Source organism: Mustela putorius, unplaced genomic scaffold (genome assembly GCF_011764305.1).
Source record: "Mustela putorius furo isolate JIRA1106 unplaced genomic scaffold, ASM1176430v1.1 tig00537303_pilon_pilon_pilon, whole genome shotgun sequence".
In the NCBI taxonomy this organism is placed as follows: domain Eukaryota; kingdom Metazoa; phylum Chordata; class Mammalia; order Carnivora; family Mustelidae; genus Mustela; species Mustela putorius.
This window is the reverse complement of record NW_025422441.1, coordinates 641818-668541: the sequence shown is the minus strand read 5'-3', so window position 1 is coordinate 668541 and position 26724 is coordinate 641818. Positions and strand designations below refer to the sequence as shown.

The 26724-nt window shown below is 57.0% G+C and overlaps 1 protein-coding gene across 11 annotated transcripts in view; it reads left to right on the top strand.

Moving 5' to 3' along the window:
• Nucleotides 1-348: 348 nt before the first annotated feature.
• The window catches only part of MROH1 (maestro heat like repeat family member 1), a 61081-nt gene continuing 34705 nt past the window's right edge, over nt 349-26724 (top strand). For 4 of the 11 annotated variants that reach the window (XM_045074108.1, XM_045074111.1, XM_045074112.1 and 1 more), the window contains exons 1-8: nt 376-550; nt 15640-15709; nt 16138-16283; nt 20456-20587; nt 20912-21074; nt 21239-21337; nt 25677-25828; nt 26288-26428. In XM_045074108.1, the coding sequence (XP_044930043.1) occupies nt 15688-15709; nt 16138-16283; nt 20456-20587; nt 20912-21074; nt 21239-21337; nt 25677-25828; nt 26288-26428 (855 nt within the window). In that variant the 5' untranslated portion in view covers nt 376-550; nt 15640-15687. Of the gene's footprint in view, nt 551-13978; nt 14425-14772; nt 15298-15639; nt 15710-16137; nt 16284-20455; nt 20588-20911; nt 21075-21238; nt 21338-25676; nt 25829-26287; nt 26429-26724 lie in introns of those variants that run through there. The other 7 variants (XM_045074106.1, XM_045074107.1, XM_045074102.1 and 4 more) reach the window with 4 other exon arrangements.

Here is a 26724-nt window from a genome sequence, read left to right as displayed (position 1 = left end):
CGCCAGGTCAGTGTCGGCGCGGACAGCAGCAGAGAGGCGGAGGGCGCCGGGCGCCGCGCGGGAAAGCCGGACGTGCACGCCCTGCGCCTGCGCACTGACCGGCCGCGTTCCTTACGGCCGGCGGGGAGGCCGTGCTCGCGCGCAACGGTCGGGAGTCGAGGTATCCAGACGGCCGGGGGGCGGGGCCGAGCGTGAGGCGGAGTTTGCGCACTCCCGCTCGCAGGGGCCCCGGGGGCGGGGTGGAGAGAGGGAAAGCGGGAGAGGGACGCGTCTCCGGCCAATGAGCGCGGAGATGGCCTGGGGGCGGGGCCGGGCTGCCGCGCGCCGAGCCGCGGTTGGCGGAGGGTGGCGGGGGCGGGCTCGGCGTGCGACCCCGCCCACCACTCGGGGCCCGGCAGGCTGGGAGGGCGGCGCCCGGGCCGGGGCGGCTTCTCAGGTAGAGCGGCGCCCGGGGACCGGCGTGCCTCGGGGGGGCCGCGGCCGGAGAGTCCGGGGTCCGCGCCGTCGGCGGGGCCTCGTAGGAAGCCGCGTCGGGAGGCGCCTCCCCAAGGTCAGCGGGCGAGCGCGAGGAGGGTCCTGGGCGTCGCGGGGCCGAGCCCGCCCCTCGGCCGGGGCCCAGGTGCGCCCGGCGCGGCCCGGGAGAGGCCCGGGAGCCGGCCGCGCCCCTCCGGCCCCACCCGGCGCGGGCTGCGGGGGCCTGGGGCGCGCCCCGGGCGCGGCGGACTGTCCTCCAGGGGAAGCGGAGCCTGAACTCGGAGACGCCCCTTCCCGTTTGCTCGCGGGCGCCGGGGCAGGCGGTCCGGCGCACGGACCGGTGCGTCCGGACGCCGCGGGGACCGCTGGGCGCAGCGGCGGGGCGCGAACCGGCAGGGCAGGGCGAGGGCCAGGTGGTGCCGGGCCAGGCCGGCCCGCGGGCCCCGGCTCGGAGGCCCGGGTGTCGCGGCCGCCGGCTTCCTGCAGCGCCAGCACAGCGGCCGTGCGGCGCCAGGGCCGGAGGACGGGGCTCCGTTCGCGGCCGCGCGCGTGCGGCCCTTCCGCTTTGCCAGCCCGGTGGAGGGGGCGCGGGGCTGGCCGGCTCGAGAGCCGTGAAGTGGGTCGGAGGGGTGGGGTGGGGGCGGCGGGTCTGGTGGGGGAACCGGAGGACTGGCCTTGCCTGGCGGGCCGGGGCGGGGAGCGGGTGGGGTTGGGGTTGGGGTTGGGGTGGAGGCCGGCGCTGCGGGCAGTCTTGGAGGCCGGGACCACTTCTGGAAGGGATGGGGGGGTGGAGAGGCGGGTCAGGTGTGGGGAGGGAGACGCAGGAGCAGGACGGGTGATGCTGGTTCCTGGCCCGACCCTGCGTGCGCGGTGATGCAGGAAAGAGGCCGGCGTGTTGGGGCCGGGAGAGGTCGGGTGAGGCTGGGGCTGTTGGGTTTGAGGGGTCGGGATGGAGAGACCCAGCGGGCACTGGGCCCCGGGAGACCCATGTGGGAATGGTCAGTTGCGGGACCCTCCAGCAGTGGCTTGATGGTGGCGGGGCTGCATCTCACGCCTGTAGTTCTGGCGCCCGAGGGGTCTGGGGATGCTGCTGTCAGCAGGGTCTTGACTTCCAGGCCTCAGGCTCTTGTGGTTCAAGTGAGCAGGTGTCTCTGGTCTCTCTGTGGTGTCCGAGTGGAATGACCTGAGTTGAGCTCCCTGGGTTACCTTGAAACCAATATTCAGGCTGCCTTGCTGGGACCTGCGTCTCGCTGTTTCTCACTGCCCAGGGCTGGTTGCCGCCTCCCGAGGGACAGCCGTAGATCAGAGGTGGAAACTGGGGGGCTCATGCCTGCCTGCGCTCCCCGCTAGTGCCATGTGCAGACACGGTGTCTGCACTGAGGCCAGGGTCTGCTGAGCCCAGGTAAGCAGTCCGGTGGCGGCGAGCGTGTGACCAGCTGCTGCAGACCTCGTGAGCCTCTTCCGTGGGCTGAATCATTCCGTCTCCTGGAGGTAGGTCCCAGAGAGCCCCTCAGGGCATACTGGCCCCGGAGTTACGGGAACTGGGATTTCTTCACTGAGCTGGAGGGCCACGTGGCTCTGGGGGTTTCCGTGTCAACCCAGTGACGCAGCTTGGGACGGCTTGGGTTGAGAAATAGTGTTCCTGAGGGACGGTGAGCAATGGACTGTTGAACTGCCTTCCCCAGATCCTCAGCCCAGATTCTTGTGGGTGACTCTGGAAGTGGATTCTTCTCTGGCTCCGGTACTGGAAGAGAGGGTCCTGGGGCCTGCTGCAGGGCTGGGTCATTCCCGTGACCCCACACGGTGGCCTGACCCTCAGACAGGCGCGTGGCTTCCTCTGGGCAGTGGTGTCCGTGGCCGCCTCGCCTCCCATGTCTCCTCCTGACCCACCTTGGGCTTGGAGCGGCTGGCCCAGCACCTCTGTTAGCCTCTGCCATGTCGCGTGGCAGCCCTGATACACGTGGGTGTCCTTCAAGCCAAGGGCTTGGACTCCGCGGGCTCAGACGGCGCCTGGTCGGCTTCCTAGGTGTGGTGGAGCGCCTGTCCAGGTGAATGAGGAGGAAGCTGCTGCTTCCCTCGGCTCCGATGTGTAGGATGCAGGGAGGGAGGCCCCCCTCGACCACGCCTTTGACCTGTGCTGGTCTGCGCCACAGCACGGGCGGGGAGTGGAGCCTGGGGGAGCCGGTCCTGGGTGGTCCTGCTGTGCCAGTAACAGCCACTAACGAGCAGTGGGTTCCTCTGCTACTTGCTGGGCTCTGTGTGCTAGACCAGACGGAGCCTCTGAGGTTCTGGCTGGGCAGTCCGTGCTCGGCACACGCTTCCTGCAAGATGCAGGGCGCCTTCGGGGCCCAGACTCTTCCTTGTCCCTGCACCGTCTTCCCCCACGGGGCCTTTATCCTGGTTTGCCTCCAGCGACCTGCTCACGTTGGCTTGTCTCCGCAGAGAGCAGTCTGTGCTGTCTCCGCGTGTCCCGCGTCACACACAGGTCACCTGGCCTGCGGCCGTGGTGCTGACGGGACCTCTCCCGCTGGCCTTGTTTGGCCACGCGCTTCACTTTTCCACCGGGCGGTCGAGTTCTAGACTCTGCAAGCTCCGCTCCCTGCCCCGCTCCCTGCCACGCTCCCGTGCTTGTGCTCGCGTGAGGGTTTCAAAACGGGGGTGATCCCGTCACGGGTGTGACTGTTTGGGCCGGTGGCAGGCGCCCCACAGGCTCTGCTGGCCCTCACCCCCGGGACGACCGCCGGGCTTGCCGTGTGCCAGGCTCCCGCCGTGCAACCTCGTGTGTGTGTGACAAGTGATTTGTGCTGTTTTGTCGCTTATTGACCTTCTGCTCTGGTGGTCGGACCAGGTGTGTGAGCACGTACGGTTGTGCACAGAGGTGTAACTGTGCACACGGTTGTCAAATTTTGACTCAGAAACTTGACTTTTTTTTTTTTAAGATTTTATTTATTTATTTATTTGAGAGAGAGATAGTGAGAGACAGCATGAGCGAGGAGAAGATCAGAGAGTGAAGCAGACTCCCCGTGGAGCTGGGAGCCTGATGTGGGACTCGATCCCGGGACTCCGGGATCATGACCTGAGCCGAAGGCAGTCGTCCAACCAACTGAGCCACCCAGGCGTCCCTTGACTTTTTTTTTGATAGTTAAACTGAACAGTGTTTGTTAATGTGTCTGGGTTTTTGTGTCTGGCGAAGCACGTCCTTTCCTGATTTAAGACTATAGAAGGTTTACGTGTGCTTCCTACTCGGACTTTAACATTTCATCTTTCTTTTTTTTTTTTTTTCTTTTTAAAGATTTTATTTATTTATTTGACAGACAGAGATCACCAGTAGGCAGAGAGGCAGGCAGAGAGAGAGGGAGAAGCAGACTCCCCGCGGAGCAGGGAGCCCGATGCGGGGCTCGATCCCAGGACCCTGGGATCATGACCTGAGCTGAAGGCACAGGCTTTAACCTACGGAGCTATTCAGGCGCCCCACATTTCATCTTTCCATTTAACTCTTATGTGCATCTGTGCAACGTGTTGGGATAAGGAGAGGTGTGGGGAGGCTAGTGTGTTCCCTGAGTGTTTGATTTGCTGTTTCAACACGACTGATCGACCGGCCTGTATGATTTAAAACTCCGTCTTTCTTGCTTAATGTTTTCTTCCTTATTGGTGTTCATTCCTGGCATTTTTATATAGTTCCATTGATCTAATACACTTCAACATAATATAGGACAAATCCTCCTCTTCATATACTTTTTAAAAATTTAACTGGATGTTCTTTTTTTTTTTTAATTGGCTATTCTTGTACATTAATTCTTCTATATGAATTTTGGACCATTTTATCAAATACCCTCCAATATCCTGTCTCATATATTTGTAGATTCAGGAAAATTGAGCTCTATATTATTGAATCATATGGGAGGATTTTGATTCTATTCCTTCCATGAACAGTTTTTGGTTTTTTTAAAGATTTATTTATTTTAGAGAGAGTGAGCAAGTTAGTGGGGTTGGAGGAGGGGCAGAGGGTGAGAATCTTACAGCGGACTCCCCACTGAGCTTGGAGCTTGATTCCAGAACCCACGAGACCATGACGTAAGCCAAAACCAAAGTTGGCACTCAACTGACTGAGCCACCCAAAACTGGGCAAAGACCCCATCAAAAAGGAGAATTTCAGACCAATACCTTGATGGATACGGCTGCCAGGATTCTCAACAAGATCCTAGCTAGGATCCAACAGTATATTAAAAGGGTTATCTGTCTTGACCAAGTGGGATTTGTCCCTGGGATGCAAGGGTGGTTTAATATTGCAAATCAATCAATGTGATAGAACCCATAAATAAAGACAAGAACTGCATGGTCCTCTCAATTGATGCAGAAAAAACATTCGACAAAGTACAGCATCCATTCCTGACTAAAACTCTTCAGAGTATAGGGATAGAGGGAAGACTCCTCAACTTCATAACATCCATCTATGAAAAACCCACAGCGAATATCATTCTCAATGGGGAAAACATGAGAGCCTTTCCACTGAGATCAGGAACACAACAAGGGTGCCTACTCTTGCCAGTGTTGTTGCTCATAGTACTAGAAGTCCTGGCAACAGCAGTCAGACAACAGAGAGAAATATAAGGTACTCAAATTGGCAAAGAAGAAGTCAAATGCTCTCTCTTTGCAGATGACATGATAATCTATGTGGAAAACTCATAAGACTCCATGCCCAAGCTACTAGAACTCATACTGCCGTTCAGTAATATGGCAGGATACGAAGTCAATGTACAGAAATCAGCTGCTTTCTTATACACTAACAATGAAACTGTAGAAAGAGAAATTAGAGAATTGATTCCCTTTACAGTAGCACCAAGAATGACAAAATACTTTGGAATAAACCTAACCAAAGAGGTAAAGGATCTGTACTCGGGGAACTACAGAACACTCATGAAAGAAATTGAAGAAGACACAAGAAGATGGAAGACCATTCCATGCTCATGGATTGGAAGAATAAACATTGATAAGATGTCTATGCTGCCCAGAGCTATCTACACTTTCAATGCCATCCCAATCAAAATACCAATGGCATTTTTCAAAATGTTGGAACAAACAATCCTAAAATTTGTATGGAACCGTCAAAGACACTGAATCACCAAGGAAATGTTAAAAAAGAAAAACAAAATTGGTCGCATCATGTTGCCTGATTTCAAGCTATATTACAAAGCTGTGATCACCAAGACAGCAAGGTACTGGCACAAAAACAGACACATAGACCAGTGGAACAGAGTAGAGAACCCAGATATGGACCCTCAACTCTATGGTCAAATAATCTTTGACAAAGTAGGAAAAAATAGCCAATGGAAGAAAGTCAATCTCTTCAATAAACAGTTCTGGGAAAATTGGACAGCTATATACAGAAGAATGAAACTTGACCATTCTCTTACACCAGACACAAAGGTTAACTAAATGGTTGGGAGATCTCAACGTGAGGCAGGAATCCTAGAGGAGAACCTAGGCAGTAACCTCCTTGACATTGGCCACGGCAACTTCTTTCAGGACCTATCTCCAAAGGCAAAGGAAACAAAAGCAAAAAAGGAGTTTTGGGACTTCATCAAGATAAAAACCTTCTATACAGCAAAGGAAACAGTCAACAAAACAAAAAGACAACCCACAGAATTGGAGAAGATATTCACAAATGACACTACCGACAAAGGGCTGATAGCCAAGATCTATAAAGAGCTCCTCAAACTCAACACCCCAAAAACAGATAATCATGTCAGAAAATGGGCAGAAGAGATGAACAGACACTTCCCCAAAGAAGACATACAAATGGCTAACAGACACATGAAAAAGTATTTATCGTCATTAACCATCAGGAAAATTCAAATCAAAACCACATTGAGGGGCGCCTGGGTGGCTCAGTGGGTTAAGCCGCTGCCTTTGGCTCAGGTCATGATCTCAGGGTCCTGGGATTGAGTCCCGCATCGGGCTCTCTGCTCAGCGGGGAGCCTGCTTCCCTCCCCCTCTCTCTCTGCCTGTCTCTCTGCCTACTTGTGATCTCTCTCTGTCAAATAAATAAATAAAATCTTAAAAAAAAAAAAAAACCACATTGAGGTACCACCTTACACCAGTTAGAATGGGGTGGGAAATGGGTGGGCCGGGTGGTGGGCATTAAGGAGGGCACGGACTTTGGGGAGCACTGGGTGTTATATGCGAACGATGAATCATCAGCAAAAACTCTTGAAGGTACTGTATGGTGATTAACATAACACAATAAAAAAAATAATAAAAAAATTTAAAATAAGGGCGCCTGGGTGGCTCAGTGGGTTAAGCCTCTGCCTTCAGCGCAGGCCATGATCCCAGGGTCCTGGGATCGAGCCCCACATCGGGCTCTCTGCTCAGCGGGGAGCCTGCTTCCTCCTCTCTCTCTGCCTGCCTCTCTGCCTACTTGTGATCTCTGTCTGTCAAATGAATAAATAAAATAATTAAGAAAATTTTTTTAAAGTAAGATTTATTTTAAAGTGAGTGAACAAGTGAGTGGGGGGAGGGGCAGAGGGTGAGACTTACACCATCTTCCTACTCAGCTTGGAGCTTGATCCCAGGACCCATGAGATTATGATCTGACCCAAAACCAAAGTTGGACGCTCAACTGACCGAGCTACCCAGGTGCCCCTGAACAGGTTTTTTTTTTTTTTTAATTAAAAAAAATATATATATTTATTTATTTGACAGAGATCACAAGTAGGCAGAGAGGCAGGCAGAGAGAGAGAGGGGGAAGCAGGCTCCCCGCCGAGCAGAAAGCCCCATGCGGGGCTCCATCCCAGGACTCTGGGATCATGACCCAAGCTGAAGGCAGAGGCTTTAACCCACTGAGCCACCCAGGCGCCCCCTGAACAGGTTTTTTAAAAATGCTGTGCACACTGAGGATGAAAATCAAAACGTTTTCCCTTGCTCTTGGTGCACTGGAAATGGCAGGGAGACTGGAGCCTACCATTGGTTATATTTCGCACTGACCCCATATACATCACGTGAACAAAGGGTTGTAGGAATATCGGCTCACTTGCTGGAAGGTTGGGCATGTCCTGGGTGAGGTGTGGGAACGGGAATGGGCTGTTGAGTGAGTGGGAGTCCCCAGTCAGAGAGCCTGGACACGGCATGCTTGCAGAGGACAGGCAGACGCGAGGTGCTGAGAGTCCAACCCAGGCCTGGGGTTTCCGGGTGGCCAGGACACCTAGAAGGTAAAGGGCTGAGAGGGAAGCGTTAAGGGCTTCAGGTGTAGGCTGACCGGCCCGCGTGGGAGGTGTTGGGTGCTTCGGGCAGCAGGAGGACGGGTAAGCAGCGCTGTGGCATCGTGCTAGCATCAGTGTTGGCAAAAATCCTCACGCTGAGCATGGAGGAAGCAGGGCAGGGGGAGTGGCCGAGGCGGGTTGGCCAAGTGAGCGGGTCCTCAGGAATAGGACCCCTGCAGGGGAGTAGGGCATCTGCTGGCTTGTGTGAGGGCAGAAGTAGCAAGAGGAGAGCACTGGGGAGGGGTACTGATGCATTTTACCGTGTGCCTTGTCACTGAGCGGTGTGCCTCAGTGCCATTCATTTCATTCCCTGAGCAGTATATCCAAAGAGAGGAAGTTTTTTGGGGGGCCTGGGTGGCTCAGTCGGTTAAGCTTCCCTCCAGCTCTTGGTTTTGGCCCAGGGTCTGGGGATTGAGCTGAAAATCTGCTTCTCGCTCTTCGTCTGTCCCTCCCCTGGCATGTGCTCTCTCTCTGTCTCTAAAATAAAAGAATAAGCATATTTTAAAAAATATTTTATTTTTTTATTTGACAGAGAGACAGTGAGAGAACACAAGCAGGGAAGCGGGACAGGGAGAAACAGACTCCCTCCGAGCGGGAGCCCGATGCAGCGCTCTATCCCGGGACCCTGGAATCATGACGTGAGCCAAAGGCAGATGCTTAACAACTGAGCTACCCAGCCTCACCCCCCCCCCCCACTTTTTTTTCTTTTAAGAGAGATAGAGATAGAGCACACACAGGTAGGGGAGGGAGAAGCAGGCTCCTCGCTGTCCTGGGCTTGACCCCAGGACCCGGGGATCGTGACCTGAGCCTAAGGCAGACACTTACTGACTAAGCCTACCCAGGCGCCTAATAAATACAAAATTTATTTTTAAAAAAACAGCAGAAGTTTTTTGATGAATTTCAGTTTATCAAGTCTATTCTTTTTCCCCAGAGCACTTTTGCTTTTGGTATTGGTCCTAGAGATTTTCTTCTGCTTTTTACCCCCCAACCCCAAAATTTTCTGGACGGGCTGCGTGTCGGTGCTCGGTGCTGTTTGTCGGAAAGACGGTCTTTTCCCCACTGCATAGACGTCGTACCTCTGTGGAAAATCAGCTGGCCGCGTGAGTCGTGAAGTCCAGTAGTAGAAATCCTCCAGTCTGGTTTGGTTTGGTTTCAGAATTGTTCTGGCTGCTCTAAGGCCTTGCACTTCCATACAAGTTGTAGGGCTAGTCCCCCAGTTTCTACAAGAAGCCTGTGGGATTGTGAGTGGGATGCATTTAATCTGTAGATCCATTCAGGAAGAATCAGCGCCTTCGCACACTGTCTCTCCACTTACTTACGGTTTCCTTAATGTCTCCCAGCGGCGTGGGGCGCCTGGGTGGCCCAGTTGGTTAAGCCTCTGACTCTTGGTTTCCTCTCTGGTTGGGATCTCAGGGGCCCGAGGTGCGGCCCAGCGCTGGGCTCCACACTCAGCGCTTTACTTGTCCCTTGCCCGCTGCCCTCACCCCAGCCATGTGTGCGAGCTCTCTCTTTCTCTCAAGTGAACATATAAACCGTAAGTGTGTGTGTGTCCATCTCAGCAGTGTTTGATAGCGTTACTGTCTAATACATCTCTTGTCAAATTTATTTTCTAATATTTCATATTTTGGCAGGGTGGGGGAAAATATTTCATATTACTTGACTCAGCAAATGGCACGAGTTCCAATTTTTGATTGTTTATTGTTAGCAAATAGAAATACAGTTGATTTTTAAAAATTTTTTAAAGATTGATTATTTATTTATTTGACAGATTGAAAGCACAAGTAGGCAGAGAGGCAGACAGAGAGAGAGGGAGAAGCAGGCTCCCTGTTGAGCAGAGAGCCCGATGCGGGGCTCGATCCCAGGACCCCGGGATCATGACCTGAGCCAAAGGCAGAGGCTTTAACCCACTGAGCCACCCAGACGCCCCATCTTCTTTCTTTTCTTTCTTTTTTTTTTTTTAAGATTTTGTTTATCTGTCAGAGAGAGAGAGAGAGAGAGAGAGCACACACAGGCAGGCAGAGAGGCAGGCAGAGGGAGAAGCAGGCTCCCCGCGGAGCAAGGAGCCCAGTGTCGGACTCGATCCCAGGACACAGGGACCATGACCTGAGCCGAAGGCAGCCACCCAACCAACTGAGCCATGCAGGCGTCTCTTAAGATTTTATTTCTCTGAGAGAGGTAGAGGGAGACGCAGAGGGAGAGGGACAGGCAGACTCCGTGCTGAGTGCAGCGCCCGATGGAGGGCTCAGACCCATGACCTGAGCTGAAATCAAGAGTCAGACACTCAACTGAGCTACCCACGCACACCTGAGCATCTAGTTTCTTAAGGTAGAAGATCACATGGTTCTTCTTTTCTAATATAGACATTAGTGCTATAAATGTCCCACAAATGTTGGTATATTTTTTCATTTTCATTCACTTCAACTGCCTTGTAATTTTACTTTTGATTTCTTTTTTGCTTCATGTATTATTTTGAGGCACATTAAGTACTTTTAAAAATACTAATGGGGGGGCCCCTGGGTGGCTCAGTTGTTAAGCATCATCTGCCTTTGGCTTAGGTTGTGATCCCAGGGTCCTGGGATTGAGCCCGGGATGGAACCCCGCATCAGGCTCCCTGCTCAGTGGGGAGCCTGCTTCTCCCTCTCCCATTCCCCCTGCTTGTGTTCCCTCTCTCGGTCTCTCTCTCTCTCTGTGTCAAATGAATGAGTGAATGAATGAATGAATGACTTGGGAATATTTCAGATAGCCTTCTCTTATTGATTTTTAATTTAATTCCATTGCAGCCAGAGAACATACTCTGTATGACTTGAACTCTTTTAAATTGACTGAGATTTGTTTTCCTGCCCAGAATATAGTCAGTTTTGATAAATATTCCATGTACTTTCAGAAAAAAACATATTCTACTGTTAATGAAAAGATGGTTGTGTAAATACTATGTAGGTCAAGTTGGTTGACGGTATTGTTCAGGACTTCTCTACACTTAATGATTACTTTTACAGTTGTTTCGCTAATTATGGAGAAATCAGTTGTTTTGCTAATTATGGAGAATCTCCACTACAATTTGTTTAAAAGATTTTATTTATTTATTTATTCGTCAGAGAGAGAGAGAGGGAGAACACAAGCAGGCAGAGCAGCAGGCAGAGAGGAGCAGGTCCCCACTGAGCAAGGAGCTGGACGTGGGACTCAATCCCAGGATCCTGGGATCATGACCCGAGCTGAAGGCAGCAGCTTAACCCACTGAGCCCCCAGGCGTCCCTCCACTCACTGTATTTGTCTATTTTTTCTTACATGTTCATTAGTTTAGGCTTTGTGTATTTCGAAGTTCTCCTATTAGGCACATAAATGTTTAGGATCGTATGTCTCCGATCTATCTTGTCTAATATTGACATAGTCACTCCAGCTTTCTTATAACTTGCATCAGCCTTGTCTTTTACCATCCTTTTTCTTTAACCTTTTTATATTAGCAAATGCGGCCTTTCTCGTGGATTTTTCTAGTATATGAGACAGACACAGTCATAATAACTATCTAAATGTTGTTTACTGATTTTTCTGCCTCATTTCTGGTTCAGTTTGTATTTATTGATTCATTCCCATTGTGGGTTGTATTTTTTTTGCTTCTTTGCATGCCTGGTAATTTTTGATTGGATGCCAGACATTGTTATTTTACCTTGTTGGTGCTGGATTTTTTTTTTAAAGATTTATTTATTTATTTGATAGACGGATCACGAGTAGGCAGAGAGACAGGCAGAGAGAGAGGAGGAAGCAGGCTCCCCGCTGAGCAGAGAGCCCGATTTGGAGCTCGATCTCAGGACCCTGAGATCATGACCTGAGCCGAAGGCAGAGGCTTTAATTCCCTGAGCCACCCAGGCGCCCCAGTGCTGGATATTTTTGTGTTCCTATTCTTCTTCTTTTTTTAGATTTTATTTATTTATTTGAGCGAGAGAAAGAGATAGTGATAGGCAGGACCAGCGAGAGGGAAAAGCAGACTCTCCACTAAGCAGGGACCCAGATGTGGGGCTCCGTTTCAGAACCCTGGTATTAGGACCTGAGCTGAAGGCAGACGCCCAACTGACCCCCCCCACCCCCAGCGCCCCTGTTTATTATTCTTGAACTTTGTGCTGGGATGTAGCTGAGTGACTTAGGAACAATTTGATCTTTTCAGGTCTTATTTTTGGCTTTGTTAGGTAAGACCAGAACGGCACTTAGTTTACAGCTCGTTTTACTTTGTACTGAGGCAAGATTGTTTTGAGCGTTCTTCCCAACACTCTGTGACTTGTGGTGTTTTCTGTCTGGCCGCTGAGAGCAGCCACGTGCTTGGCCTGTTGGGAGTTCTGGGGATTGTTTCTGCTAATCCTTCCAGGTAGGTTTTCCCTGACTTTTGGTAATTTCTTCTTAAACATGGTGCTTGTATTAGTTTTCCTCTGCTGCTGTAACAAATTACCATAAACTTCATAGCTTAAATGACATATATTTAGTACACTAAGGTTCTTGAGGTCAGAAGTCTGATGTGGCTCTCACCAGGCTAAAATCCAGGAGTCAGTCGGGCTGTGCTCTTTTCTGGGTTCTCTGGGGAAAATCTGCTTCCTGCTCTCAGCTTGTTGGCAGAATTCGGTTCATTGTGGTTGTAGGAACAGAGTCCCTGTTTGATCACTGCCTGTGGACTGAGGGACATATCTGACTTTTAGTGGCCGCCCACGTTATGTGGTCCGGAGCCGCCTTCCTGTCTTTTTAAAGCCAGCTGTGGTGCGTTGGGTCCTTTCCGCACTGGGAATTTCTCCTGCGCTTTCCACGCAGTCCCTGGACCCTGCTGGGAAGGCTTCTCTGCGTTCGCGGCTTCCGCAGTTGGGCTGGTCTCACCCACGTAATCCCTCCAACCACAGGGTTTGTACCCTTAACCCTATCTGCTGAGTTCCTTTTGGCACAGTCGGTAACGTAGCCACAGGTTCTGGGGGTGAGGACATGGTCGTCTTTGGGGACATTATTCTGCCACCCAGCATTGACCAGTAAGTCAGCTGAGTGACCAAGGTCTCTGGAGTTCTTGCTGGTACCAGAGTCTGCAAACCGGCAGGACCTGGTCTCCCAAGATACTCCCAGTGTGTCTCAACTCAGGTGTATTGCTGAGTCCTCCTGATGCCTGGATGCACCCCCGGACAGTGAGCTGGAGTGCTCAAGGGCTCCTGGCCTTCATGTCCTGATGTCCGTCACCGAGGTGACTGAGAACTACTGTTCCTCTTGAGTTGTTTGGGTCAGGAGAGCAAATTGGTGCGTTCCTCCCATCTGGGCTAGGAGCTCATGTCTCATTATTGTTTCCTTATTTTTTCTTCTGTTTGAGTTGGGTGCAGTTGGCCTTTTGCACTTCTCTGAAGAGCGCTCCAAACCTGCTGATCCCAAGTTGGTTTACCCTGGTTCCTTCCCGGGTGGTGGAGGGAGGTGGCCATGGCCTCCACAGGGTGAAACCTCTGCTCCAGAGACTGCAGCTTGCCCCCGTGGCTTTAGGCCACAGGCCTAGCACTCGGGGTCTAGGTTCTGTCCGGCGGTGCGCGGCCGCCTCTGGCAAGTATCTCTGGGCTCTTGTGGCACTTGCTGCCGGCGAACCTCACACCCCGCCCAACAGCCGTGACGTTTCCAGCCCTTGATGCTTGGGGTTTGCGGTTTTTGCCTTCTTGCTCTGCCACAAATGAAATGTGTGTTTCTATGTCTTGTTTCCCTTGTTACTTTTAGATGCTTTCCAGGCAGAAAGGGGAAACACCGTGCTGATGCCAGCGTCTTTAAGCTAGTCTTCTCCATCTGCTTTCTAGCTGCTTGTGATTCCTGGAGATGCCTGATTTGCTAATTTTATCTTGTTTTCTAGTGCTCTTGTGGATTTACTTTTTTAAAACTTGCATCCTTGGGACATCTGCTGGCTCATTCAGTAGAGCCTGTGACTTTTTTTTTTTTAAGATTTTTCATTTTAATTATTTGACAGAGAGAGAGAGAGAAAGCACATACAAGTAGGAAGAGTGGCAAACGGAGAGGGAGAAGCAGACTCCCAGCTGAGCAGTGAGCCCGATGCGGGACTCAATCCGAGGACCCTGGGATCATGACCTGAGCTGAAAGGCAGACGCTTGACCCACTGAGCCGCCCGGGCACCAGCAGCAGCTCTGGATCTTGGGTTGTGAGCTTGAGCCCCAGGCTGGGTGTAGAGAGATTAGTTAAAAAGAAAATCTTAAAAATATATAATAAAAGAAAAACTTGCATCTTCTCTGTCATTTCTTTGAGGTTTTGTTGGGAGGGACGTACACTTGAGGTCATCTCCCTTCCTGCGCCGGAGTCCTCGGGCACGCTCGTTCCGCCACCACGCTCCCTGTGGTTTCTCACTTCGCTTCTTCCCTTTTGTGTCTCTAGCGGGACGCGCGTCGCTCGTTAGGGGCAGTCACGGCAGCCCCTCTGGCATCTCCGTCCTTTCGCGGCTGAGAGGTCATCCGGGGCCCAGCGTGCAAGAGATCGGTAGAGGGCGGGCGGCGTGGCCGGCAAACAGCAGACATTGCGTTAGAAAGCCACCGGCGACGGTGCTGAGGGCCGACGGCCCCTCTGACCTTAAGGGCCCTGGAGAGTGCAACGTAGGCCTCACCCTGTGACCCTGTGGAGAAGAGGCAGAGGCCCTTGCACACTCAGGGACTTGGTCCCATGAAGCCTGCAGTGCACCTCTTTTTTTGTAAGATCTATTTTATTTTATTACTATTTTTAAAATAATAATAATAAAATAATAAAAATAAATAATATTTATAAATATAATAAGTATAAATATAAAGAAAAATAATATAAATAAATAAAAATATAAAATAAATAATATTTATTTATTTGACAGAGAGACACAGCGAGAGAGGGAACACAGGCAGGGGGAGTAGCAGAGGGGGAAGCAGACTACCCCCCATCTGAGCAGAGAGCTTGATGCGGGGCTCGATCCCAGGATCCTGGGACCATGACCCGAGTCCAAGGCAAACGCTTAAGGCCTGAGCCCCCCAGGCTCCTCAAGATTTATTTCATTCAGAGAGAAAGTGGGCGAGGGAGAGGCAGAGGGAGAGTGAGGGGAGCCTCAGGAAGACCTCCACGGAGCCTGAAGCCCGACTCGGGGCTCGGTATCACCACCCTGAGACCGTGACCCACACCGAAACCAAGAGTAGGTCACTCAGGTGCTCCGATAGCTGCACCTCTTCATGCCATGGGCCGTTTGGACGGTCGGTGTCTGCTGGCAGGGAACCTGCTAGATCCCCGTGCTGCCCACCCAGCCTGTCCGAGCCACGACGAGGCTCGTTCTGTGCCCTGCTGGGATTCTTGGCTCGGTGGGTCCTGAGCCTGCGGTGATCAAGGTCTTGGCGCAGGTTTCTCTGCCCACACAGACTGCTCCTGACGTCTGCCTTAGGTGTGCCCCTCTCCTCTGCACAGCTCAGGGAGATGCCGTAGGTGGAAGCAGTACCGCCTTTGCCCAGGTCACCGCGTGGGGCTGACGTCACCCTGGTGGGGCTGCCGGCGTGGGGGGGGCAGAGGACAGCTGGCAGCTGTTGAGGGACGCCGCCTCCTGTCCTCCGTGAGTGGTTCTGCCCCGCTGTGGCAGCTAGCTCCCACGGGAAAAGGCACTGGGATCGTGGCGTTTTTCGATGGGTGGTTTTTGGTTTTTTTTTTTAAATTTTTTAGGGAGAGTGCATGTGAGTGGGGGAGGAAGGGGGGCCGGGGGCCGAGGGAGAGTCTCAAGCAGACTCCCCGCCGAGAGGGCCCGACCTAGGGCTGCATCCCGAGAGCCCGGGATCATGACCTGAGACGAAATGGAGAGTTGGAGGCGAACAGGCCGGGCCCCGCGCCGGCGCCCTGAGGTCATGTCTCTCGGTGGCGCAGGCGTCTGACCTAGCCGCTGGGTTTTTGCTTCCTCGAGGTTTGGGAAGAAGCTGTCCGCGCATGCCGTGGGTGAGGCGGAGGCGAGATGACCGAGTCCTATGTGAAGAGTGAGTGTGGGGGCCCCGCGGGCAGGACGCAGGAGCACCTGGCACCGGGCGGCGTCTCTGGGAGCCACGAGGGGCCTGGGCTGCTCCCAGGCGGGGCAGCTTCGCACCTGGCCCCGAGCCCGTAGCGCCCGCGTTTATAGCAGCCGCGGTCCAGCGGGGGCAGGAGTCGTGGGGCAGTCAGGGCCTGGGGAGTCAGGGCAGGCTGCGGCTGGCCAGAGCGCCCTCGGAGCGGACAGCCCGTGGGTGCCAAGCAGACCCCGGTGGCCCAGGGGGTGGGAGGCGGCGCCCCGGGGGTGGAGGGTGGCGGCAGGCAAGGCGGCGGGAACGCGCCGGGGAGCGAGGGGCCGGCGTCCTGCGGTGGGAGGCCAAGGCGGTGGCTGGCCGGGCGGGCTGCGCCTGAGCGTGCGCGCTGGGCTTTGTCGTTGCAGAGCTGGCCGCCATCCTGCTGGACGCCATCACCGACAAGGACCCTCTGGTGCAGGAGCAGGTGTGTGGCGCCCTGTGCGCCCTGGGAGAGGCTGCGCCGGAGGAGGCGCTCGGCGCCTGTGAGGAGTACCTGCGGCAGCATGAGAAGGTAGTCCCTGCCCAGCGGGGCCGGGCGCGGGGGCGGCGCCTGTAGGTGGCGGTGGGTCCGTGGCTGTGCCGTCAGTTGCTGTGGGCGGAAAGCCGCATTCCCTTGAGGTGGGACATGTCCAGGACAGATGAGACCCCTTGTCTTGTGGCCAGCGCCTTGGCCTGTGTGGGGGCACCGGCTGGGGGCGGTGCCGCGTCCAGCGGTCACACACAGGGGGTGTGTTGCTGTCCCCGGTCAGTCACTGGCCAGAGACTGAACCGCTCTCCCTGCCAGGGTCTGTGCTGTCCCCCAGGGAGAGAAGGCCCCTTGTCATTAGCTGCAGTGCGACGAGTGTTCTGCGGTGGGGGTGGAAGTCGGGGCTGCCCCAGGAGACGGGGCCTTTCCCTCACCCTCCTGCTGCCTGCTGGCGGGGCAGGGGCCGGGCAGGGGCGGCAGACCCCTGGGGACCTGTGTGCTGCCTGTGCCCCGGGGGGACCCTGTCGGTGCTGCCGGAGCGCCTCCGAGCCAGCGCTCCTCCTGGCCTCACTGCTGTCTGCTGGGTCTCAGCCCCGTGACGCTGTGACGCTGCTGGATCCCTGTGCACTGTCTCTCTTCTGTCTCAGCGTGTGGTCTGGGCCCTTCCCGGCAGGGGAAGGCACTTCTGCAGCCTCCAAAGACTGTTTCTCTTTGTGTGATTTGACCCCCAGATGTGGAAAAAGGGATCTCTCTGCAATGGGAGGTCATTCTCTCTCGTGTCTCGGGTGCCATCTCCTGGGGGAGCAGCTCCGTCCCCCGAGCGGCCACTGAGCCAGTTGTTCCTGGGTGTCTGTGTTGGTGTAGGACACTAGGACTGCCCGCGGGCGCCGGGGTTAGAGGTGCACCGTTCTTGGTGCGAGAGCACGCTCCCACGCTTGGGCACCATGCACCCCTCGTGGCTCTCCCGTGGCTCTGTGGAGCTTCGTGTTGACGTGCTGGGCGCCAGTGCTCTTCTCAGTGGCGCAGAAGGGGCCGGCCATGATGTGCTGGATCAGCGTCCGATGGGACCGCAGACCAGACCGGGGCCGCCCGGCCGCTTGAGGGGCTGGCCCAGGAGCGCTTACTGAGGGGCTACAGGAGCCCTTGTGAGTTTTAGTGACTCGTCGCAAAATTTACGTGGGCCTCATGCTTGTCGTTCTCTAGCTCACTTATGATTTTATCCCACTCCTAGCCTTTCCGTTTCTTTAAACAACTTCAAAATAAAAATCTTTGCCCACATTTGCATATTTGCGGTAAACGTGCGCTCAGTGGGAAGCTCTGTCCCGCGGAAACGTGCTCCTCCGGGCGCCTCTGTCCCCCGAAGGCCACTCCAGGGTCGGCCGCTCCTGTGCTGCATCCCAGCCGGGCTTCCTGGGGCCTCTCCCCGGAGGGAGCGCGGGCAGGGTGCCCATGGGGCGCTCAGGTAGGCCTGGGGAGCGACTGCGGGAACCGAGGCAAAAATCACCATCCAGGTCTGTCAAGCGCTTACTCTGACAAGAGCAGACTTGGGCTTGTCGCAGCTGCGGAGGCCGGGAGTCGCAGGACACCGTGCTGGCAGCTCCCGTGGGTGGCGGGGCCCACTTCTTGGTGTACAGACCGCTGTCTCCTCGTCATGTCCTCGCACGGCAGAGGGGAGTCGGGGCTTCCTGCGGTCTCTTTAGCAGGCAGTGATCCCCCGTGGGGCTCCACCCTTGTGACCTACTCAGCGCCCGAAGACCCTGCTTCCACGGCCATCCTCCGGGGCTCGGTTCCCTCACAGCCGTTCCAGGGGCCCGTCTCTAGCAGTAGAGAAGCCCAACTTGCCAGTGTGACTGACGCTTTCTTCTCTTTGTTCTGCTTTTTCGGGCTGGTTTCAACGTCATGTGCTCCCATCTGGCTTCCTCTAGAATCTCATCCTAACGTAAGGGACTCGTAACCAGCCACTTGTCAGCTCACTGCAGGTCTCCACACGGAGGCTGTGTGTGGCCGCAGCAGGCAAGCCCGGGTGTGGGTGTGGGTCCCAACCCACCGGGCCACTGGGCTCGAACCGTGTGAACCCACCTCCCCCATGAGAAGTGGAATGGATTCTCTGGTCACGCAAGGGACTTGAGAGCCCAATGTCAGAACACAAAGCCGCAGCGGCCACTGCTGCAGCCGGAGGGGGTTGCCCGCGGTGCTGTTAGTCCGCCGCGACAGTCCGAGTCTGCTGGAGGGAGCAGCTTTGGGGTCAGGGCCTTAGATGGCTGTGGGGCTCATCCTGTGCCCTGGGACCACCCGTGAGCAGGGTCCAGCCTACACATGGCCTGGGTAGCCAGGTCAATCTCTTTAGCAGGTGTGGTCCATTGGGGGGAAGAGACAGAACAATGGGTCCTCTGGAGACCCGCCACATGGCTATAGAGCCCGAAGTCTCACACACGCCCACCCTGGGCCCGGATCGGCAGCAGGCAAGCCCAGTGCGCCGTCCCCGTCTGTCCGTCTGTCCAGCTCAGTTCCTGCTGCGCTCAGATGACAGAGGGGCTGTGGTTTTATCCCTGGGCGCGCAGGGCCTGCGGAGGCCTGACGGACAACCTGTGTGGGAAGTGGACAAGCCGCGCTCTGGTATGACCGGCGCTCTGCCTGTTGGACTTCCCAGAGCAATGGAAAATGCGGGGGGGGGGGGCACATTTTCTTAAAAATGAGCCGCTGTTGTCGTCTCTGTCAAAATCCCAGTGATGTTTTTTTGCGGAAATAGGAAAAGCCGCCATAAAATTCCTCTGGAGTCTCAGGGGACCCAGGATAGCCCGAAGAGTGTTAAAAGAGAACAAAGCCGGGAGCTCACGCTTCTTGGCCTCCGAACCTGCTGCAGAGCCCCTGGAGTCAGACAGGGCGGTGGGGACGGGCCTAGAGACAGACTCGTAGATGAGCGGAATAGGACTGAGAGCCCAGGAGAAAAGCCTCACGTGTGTGGTCGGAGGCAAGGGAAGAAAACCGAAAGCTAGAGCTTTCCCCCGGAAAACTCGGGCAGATCATGGGATGTGTTGGTATATCTAGAGATGTTTATGATGTGTTGGCTTTTTTCAGGAGCAAAAGTCATGTCCATTCCTGGGGCCCACCCTGGGAGGGAGCTTGTGCTCCGGACTGAGCAACGGCCCTGGCAGCCGAATGCCCCTGCTTCCCTAGGCTCCTCCAGCCCGAGTCGTCTCTCTACCTTGCCACTTTGTCTCTGGTCCCACAAGCTCAGTCCTGTCCCAGCGCGGGCCCGGGTACCACCCACTGCAGAGTGCTCCCACCTGCCACCGGGATGCTGCGTTCCTGGGGGTGGGCGAGTCCTCAGGAAAGGCCAGTGGGGGTCTTCCCCTGCCCCCAGCCAGTGTCTTGTCCTCGCCTCCAGACTGAGCGCCTGGGGGCTCCTGGCTGGATGGAGTCTTCCACGTGGCTGGGCTGGGCTCCTCTCCGCGGCCTTGTCATCACAGTAGGGTGTCTGGGCTTCCTTGCCCTGGCCCTCCCCCTGGCCCCCACCTGCAGCTTCGCAGTCGGGGCGAGGATGAGCGCCCGGTGGCGTCGCCGCTGCGAGGTGCAGACGTGGACGGTGTCTGGGCCAGTGGCTGGGCTCGTGCAGGGCCCGCCCGGAGCAAGGAGAAGCCCCAGTGGTGGCTGGGGACGGCCCCAGGGGCGCAGGGGCCGGGCCGCGCCATCATCTCCCGTGTTAGTCTTGGGACCCTTGGGTGTGTTTGCCAGTTTGGGGAGGACTGTGACAGACGAGGCTCCCTGGGGTGGGAAGGGCCCCAGAGTGAGGAGAGGGCCCTCGGGTGGAAGGGCCAGCCAGTGGTCTCTGACAGGCACTCCCAGGGAGCCCGGAGGATGCCTGGTGACAGAGACCCCTGCCGTGATGGGGTGTCACGGGGCAGTGCAGCCTCTGGCCGGGAGATCCTGGCCACAGCGGGGAGGGCTGTCGTCACCCCTCGTGAGTCTCGCACAGAACTCTCCTGGCACTGCTGACAGTCAGGGGCCCCGAGTCCCTCTCACGGTCCTTGCTGGGTGAGGCACTAAGGCGCTGGGCACACGGGGCGCCGTCGGGTGTGCTCCTTTCCGCCCTGCTGGGGCGGCCGCAGGTGCTTTTGTCCCGAGGAGCCCTCCAAAGAGAGCAGGAGGCGTCAGCAGGGTGCCTGGGTGCTGGGCTCACCTTCCAGGACCTTCCTCCATGGTCTCTCTCTGCTCAGCTGGCACACCCTTACCGGACGATGATCCTGAGGGCCGTGGAGGTGCTTGTGAGCAGCCACATCGGTGAGCTGGACAAGGCTGAGGCCAGGGCTGTCACCCTCCTGGCTTCCAGCGAGATGACCAGGGCGAAGGTATGGCTGCACCTGTGTGGCTTGGGGCAGGAAGCTGCTTCCCTAGAACTCCCTACCAGGCGCATCAGGAATGCGGTCACCCATGACTAGGGGTGGCGATCGAAGCAGAGAGCAAAATTCCTAAAGTCTCCGGGCAGCTGTGGGGGCAGGGGGGCCTGCATCCCAGTTTTGGGGGGTGCTGCTGGGCTCCACACAGGGCCTGGCTCCCAGTGCCGGCTCCTTGCGGTGGGAGTGGCAGGTGCTTGGTGGCCTCTCCTGGGTGGGGGAGGGGGTCGCGTGTCCTTCGTGAGCTCAGGGCGTCAGTGCGCATTTGGGGGGGGGCAGGAGTTGGTCTGTGACTGGCAGCGGGCCGCCAGCGACGTCCTGGTGGCCGTCGGAAAGCGCTTCGTCAGCACGGTGATGGAGGAGCTGCTGAGCAAGTTCCAGCCCGGGGCCCTGCCCCACTGCTCCGTCGTGCAGACCCTTGCCAACCTCGCGGCCTCCAACGGTAGGTGCCGCTTGGCCCGCCTCCGCCTGCATCCCGGAGCCTGTCGGGAGGGCCTCTGCACCACCTGGCCCAGGCCCCCTCTGCCTCTCTGGGGGGGCACGGGGAGGCCAGGCCGGGGGAGGCGGGGGTGGCGGGTAGCCCCTCACGCACCCCCCCTTTTGCAGTGTTCGGCATGGTGCCCTTCCTGACGTCCATCCTGAGTACCATGCTACCCATGCTGGGCATGGCCAAGCACGACGCAATGAGGGTGGCCTTCTGCTGCGGTAAGATGGGGTCTCTGAAGGCGGGCGAGGCCTCCGGGGAGGGGACTGGGAGTAGCCTGCCCTCCACCCCCAGCCTTTGTGGAGGGTCATGAGTCCTCTGGGCTCCAGGAGGAGGTTCAGGGCACCGGTAGGTGCCCGCAGGCGTGTGGGTAGAGCTCGGCCTCGGCCTCTGGCTGCTGGTGGGGACCGCTCTACCTCACTGGCAGGTCCCTGAGGCCCAGACCCTTGTGGGGGCGCGGGAAGAACCCTCCCCAGAGCCGCAGGGGCTTCCCGCTTTTCTCCATGTTCAGTGCTGGGCGCCTCGGAGAGCGGTCTTCACTGCGCTCCCACCGCCTCTGCTGCCCTCCGCGTGGCTGGGCGGAGGCTGGGCGTCCCTCCACAGCCGCAGCACCGCCGTTCCCAGCTCTGGCACCGAGGGGAGGGCCGGGAGCGCCGGCTCAGCCCAGACTGTCGGAACAGGACTCTGGTTAGGAGGGTCCCGGACATGGCTGGTGACGGGACAGGGTCAGGGGCCGCCCGGAGCTCAGCTGAGGGGTTGCTGGCTCTTTGCCAGCCGGCCTTGTCCTGCTGTTGCCACTTGGTGCCCCGCAGGTGGGCTGGAGCCTGGGAAAGCTGCCGGCCTGTGCGCACCTGGGGGCTTTCGAAGCAAGGGACTGGAGCTTTGGGACCTCGCCCACCCTGCTCACAGTGGCTTTGGGTCCCAGGTCCTGGGATGGGGCTCCAGCTTCTGCCGCCTCCTTATGGCCCCTTGTTCACGTGTCACTTGTCCCTGCCGTGGTCTCCTTCCTGCCTTCTCGGCTCCTCCTGCTGCACATGATGCCAGACTCCGGGTTGGGCACGGAAACTCTCCTTGACGCGGTTCTGGCTGAAAAGACAGCTTGAGACAGGATCCCGGGGACGCTGAGCCGGGATCTCCTCTGAGCAGGGACGCGGGGCGCGACACAGAAGGGACAGGCCGTGTGGGGTGTGGGGGCTTGAGCCCCGGGTGTATACTTAGAGGTGCGGAAGACAAGGCAGGGCGTTGGGAGGCCATCCGGGACGGGTGCATCCAGGCTGAGCGGGAGCGGGAGAAGAGCCCCAGGGCCCAGTAGCGTCCGCCCTGCGCAGCTCCTCGGAAGGGCGCGTAGGTCTGTGGCCGCCCGACTGGAACAGGAGGCTGACCCGCAGTGACGGAGCCCTGATCTCTTCCCCGTGGCAGTTTTTACTCCGTCTGTGTCTTCTCTCACATGTGAAGCGGGCCGGTTTCAGCAGCAGACTCAGCCGTAGGACGTCCCCGTAGCAGGCTGCGGGCCTCCTGTCCTGGCGGGCAGGCCTGTGTCCCCTGAGGACGATGGTCCTGGGCCAAGCACAGGACCTGTACGCGCTCGGAGGCCCTCCCTGGTTGAGTTCCATGGACCCTTGGGCCGGGGCGGGAAGAGCTGGGATGCGCAGAGGGGGAGCTGGTGTTCCCCAGAGGCCGCGTGTGCGAGGGGCCCGGCCATCCCTGCCCGACAGCCAGATTAGCGCCTGCGGGGACACGAGAGGGGAGGGGAAAGCCTGGGGGAAAGGAAAGGTGCCACTAACCCCTCGGGGAGGCGGGAGAGGGGAGCAGAGTGTGTTGCCGTGAGGCAGCTGCTGCCAGAGAGCACAGCTGCGCTTTTTGGGGTGACAGACACAGTGACAGGGGCAACCAGAGATGGGAGAGGAGGCGGAGGAAATCCCCAGAAAACAGCAAAAATGCAAACATACGGAAGTAGAGAAGGAGGACTGGCATGACGTCGTGGTCAAGCAGACCCTGTCGGAAGAGCGCACGGGGCAATTGGGCACGGGGGCTGCCCAGGCCTGGCCCGGGGCGGGGGTACCAGGCCGCAGGGCCCTCCGGCACCCACACCGAGACGCTTTGTGGGGCGGCCCCTCCCCCGCGCACAGGAGGGTGCTGTGCACCATGGACTTGCACACTGCCCAGAGGCCATGTGCAGGGCCCCGTCCATGGCCAGGGGAGGCCCCGGACACGGGCAGGAGATGCAGGAGGTGCGGGCTGGCGTGGCTCGGGCTGGCTGCCCTCCCCTGGGGGAGGTGGTGTGGAAAGCTGCAGACCCGTCTCGCATGAGGGAAAGGTCCGCCCCAGTGCTTGCTTCTGGAGGAAAGGAAGTGGAGGTTGGGGAGGGCATAGAGAACGGCTGTTTGACCTTCGTGTGTGTGTGTGTGTGTGAGTGTGTGTGAGTGTGAGTGAGTGTGAGTGAGTGACAGGTAAAAAACCTAGTAATAAAGTGGGGAGGTTGATTTCTGCTTCCGGGAACAGAGTGGTCTGTCACCCTGAAAAACCTCGCTACAAAATGCTAAGAAATGCCGGTCAGCCTGACAACCGTCCTGATGATGGAGCTCAGAGAGGCGAGAGCACTGGGGGGCAGGACGAGAGCGGACTCTGGCCCCGCTCCCCGTGGCCAGCAGCCGTGCGGCAGGTGGGGGCGCATCTGCCTGGGCCAGACCCTCCAGAAACCCGGGATGACACAGAAGGGCTCTAGGACATGGTTTTCTCCTGAAGTTTTTTTATTTTTTAAAATGTTTTATTTACTTGAGAGAGAGAGAGGGCACACAGGCAGGGGGAGTGGGAAAGGGAGATGCAGACTCCCCGCTGAGCACAGAGCCTGGACTCGGGGCTCGGTCCCAGGACCCCAAGATCATGACCTGAACCGAAGGCAGATGCTTAACGACTGAGCCAGCCAGGTGCCCCTCTTCTAAAATTTCTTTAAATTCTATTTCTTGGGAACTCAACTGATGGCCCCTGTGTACACCAAAGCGTTGGGCTCATTCTTTGTCGGACTGGGGAGCCCATGATGGGAAGTTAGCCGTGTAAGTCGGCCACGTGAGAGCTGGGCTGGACAGGCTTGCGGATCTGCCGGCTGAGGCGGCAGCTCCCTGGGGGTCACCTCCGAGGGGGCCTCACAGACTGGTGCGGTGCCCTCCCCACAAGGCCTGGGAGTCATCGGCCCTCCTGGCCACTGCCCGGCTGCTCCACTACCCAGCCCTTAGAAGGGCCACACGGAGCGGGGCTACACGACGGGGCCCTCGCTCGGCCTTCCCTTGACCCAGTGTCAGCCCCTTGCTGACCACTCCTAGGCCTTTGTCTCTGCCGGGACTCGCCCGCCCGGATGTCCACGAGCGCAGTCACCGTGGGAGATGCGGCACGCTGCCCCCAGCCTGCCCCACCCCAGCCTGGGCCCTGTGACCCCGGTAGAGTGAGTGGCACTTGTGGCTCTGGGAGGGGTGAAGGGGCACGAGGCCTCTGCCTTTTACCTTACAGCCGGCTGCCGTGGGCCCAGCGCTATGAACGAGACCATCTGGCGCTGGTTGGTACCTGTGTGGGTTTCCCGGAGCCACTGTGACACAGTACCCCAAATTAGGGCGCTTCAGTGAGAAAAATGGGGGGCAGGTTGGCTCTGTCTGTGGAGCATGTGACTCTTGGTCTCAGGGTTATGAGTTTGAGCCCTACTTTGGGTGTAGGAATTACTTAAAAATAAAATCTTTTTGGGGCGCCTGGGTGGCTCAGTGGGTTAGGCCGCTGCCTTCGGCTCAGGTCATGATCTCAGGGTCCTGGGATCGAGTCCCGCATCGGGCTCTCTGCTCAGCAGGGAGCCTGCTTCCTTCTCTCTCTCTCTCTCTGCCTGCCTCTCAGTGTACTTGTGATTTCTCTCTGTCAAATAAATAAATAAAATCTTTAAAAAAAAAAAATAAAATAAAAAAAATAAAATCTTTTTTTTTTTTTTTTTAAAGATTATTTATTTATTTATTTGACGGACAGAGATCACAGGTAGGCAGAGAGGCAGGCAGAGAGAGAGGAAGGGAAGCAGGCTCCCCGCTGAGCAGAGAGCCCGACGCAGAGCTCGATCTCAGGACCCTGGGATCATGACCTGGGCCGAAGGCAGAGGCTCAACCCACTGAGCCACCCAGGTGCCCCTTAAAAGTAAAATCTTAAAAAAGAAGATAAAAAGATAAAAGTATTCTGTCATGGTTCTGGAGGCCAGAAGTGCGAGATAGCTGTCGCCAGCGTTGGTTTCAGAGGCTCTGCTCCTTGGTCCCCCGCCCTCCGCCAGCGTCTGGTCTGTCTGTACCCTGCTGCCACCGCGCTGTCTCCTCTTTGTGTCTCTGTGTCTGTGTATTCTCTTCTAGGGACACAGTCATGTACGATTTAGGGCCCAGCATACCCCGCCATCGCAGCTTAAGCAGTCGTATCTGCAGAGAGCTGCTGGATTCTGGGAAGGACATGGGTGTGGCCGCTGTGCTGGGGGGGTGCCTTGCAGGTGGCTGGGGGCGCTGTTGTCAGGGTAACCGGCGCCCTCCCCCCTCCCCCCTGCAACAGCTCTGCAGCACTTCAGCGAGAGCATTCTGGAGTACCTGGCCGACCTGGACCAAGCCCCAGACCCGACGGTCAGGAAGGACACCTTTGCCGCCGACATGCTCAGTGCCTACGACATCCTCTTCAACCACTGGCTGCAGAGCCGCGAAGCCAAGGTGGCACTCGTCAGTGTGTCAGGAGCCTGGCTGCTTCCCCCACCAACGGGGGACAGGTCCTGGGCTGCTGTCCACACAGGCTTCAGTCCCTTCTGTGTCCTGCCCTCTGGCTCGGGATGGGGGTTGCATTGGGGAGTGGGGGTGCCCTGTGCAGGGTCCCTGCAGAATACAAGAATACGGCTTGTTTCCTGCCCTCCTACCCCTCTCTGCTGGACGCGGCTCATCGCCGGGGGTTGGGGGGCGGTCTCCTTCACGGCCTCCCTCCGTGGCCACTGTCCAGACCCCGGCTGTGTGTGGTCACGCTGACCTCTCTGCCTCTGGACCCCTCTCGGACCCGCAGTCATGTGGTAGCGGGGCTCTCCTCACTTCCCGCCTGGGTTCTTGGTGGGCGGGCCTTTTGCCTCTTCTCCACTTGGGTCAGTGGTTTGGGCCTGAGTGGCATGATTCTCTCGCTCTCAGCTCCGGCTCGCTGTGGTGGAGGCCCTGGGCCCCATGAGCCACCTGCTGCCTGGCGAGAAGCTGGAAGAGCAGCTGCCCAAGCTCCTGCCTGGGGTCCTGGCCCTCTACAAGAAGCACGCGGAGACCTTCCACGTGTCCAAGGTGCGCACCTGCACGCCATGGCCTGCGCAGAGCTCTGTCCCGGGGACTGGTCCCCAGCTGGCTGGGATGGGTGGGTGTAGCACCTGGGAAGGGTGGCTCAGGGTGCTGCTGGAGGCCGTGGTGGGTGGGGCCCGGTCACACTTGTCGCTGCCCTGCCCTGCCCAGGGGTCCTTCACTCGGCTATGCTGCCTGTCCCGAGACTTGCCCTCCTCTCTTAATTCTTGACTTGGACGTAGGTCTCCCTTACCTGAGCCCTGGAGTGGGGTCTTTGTGGCCAGGAGGTGGGGCTGGGGGCT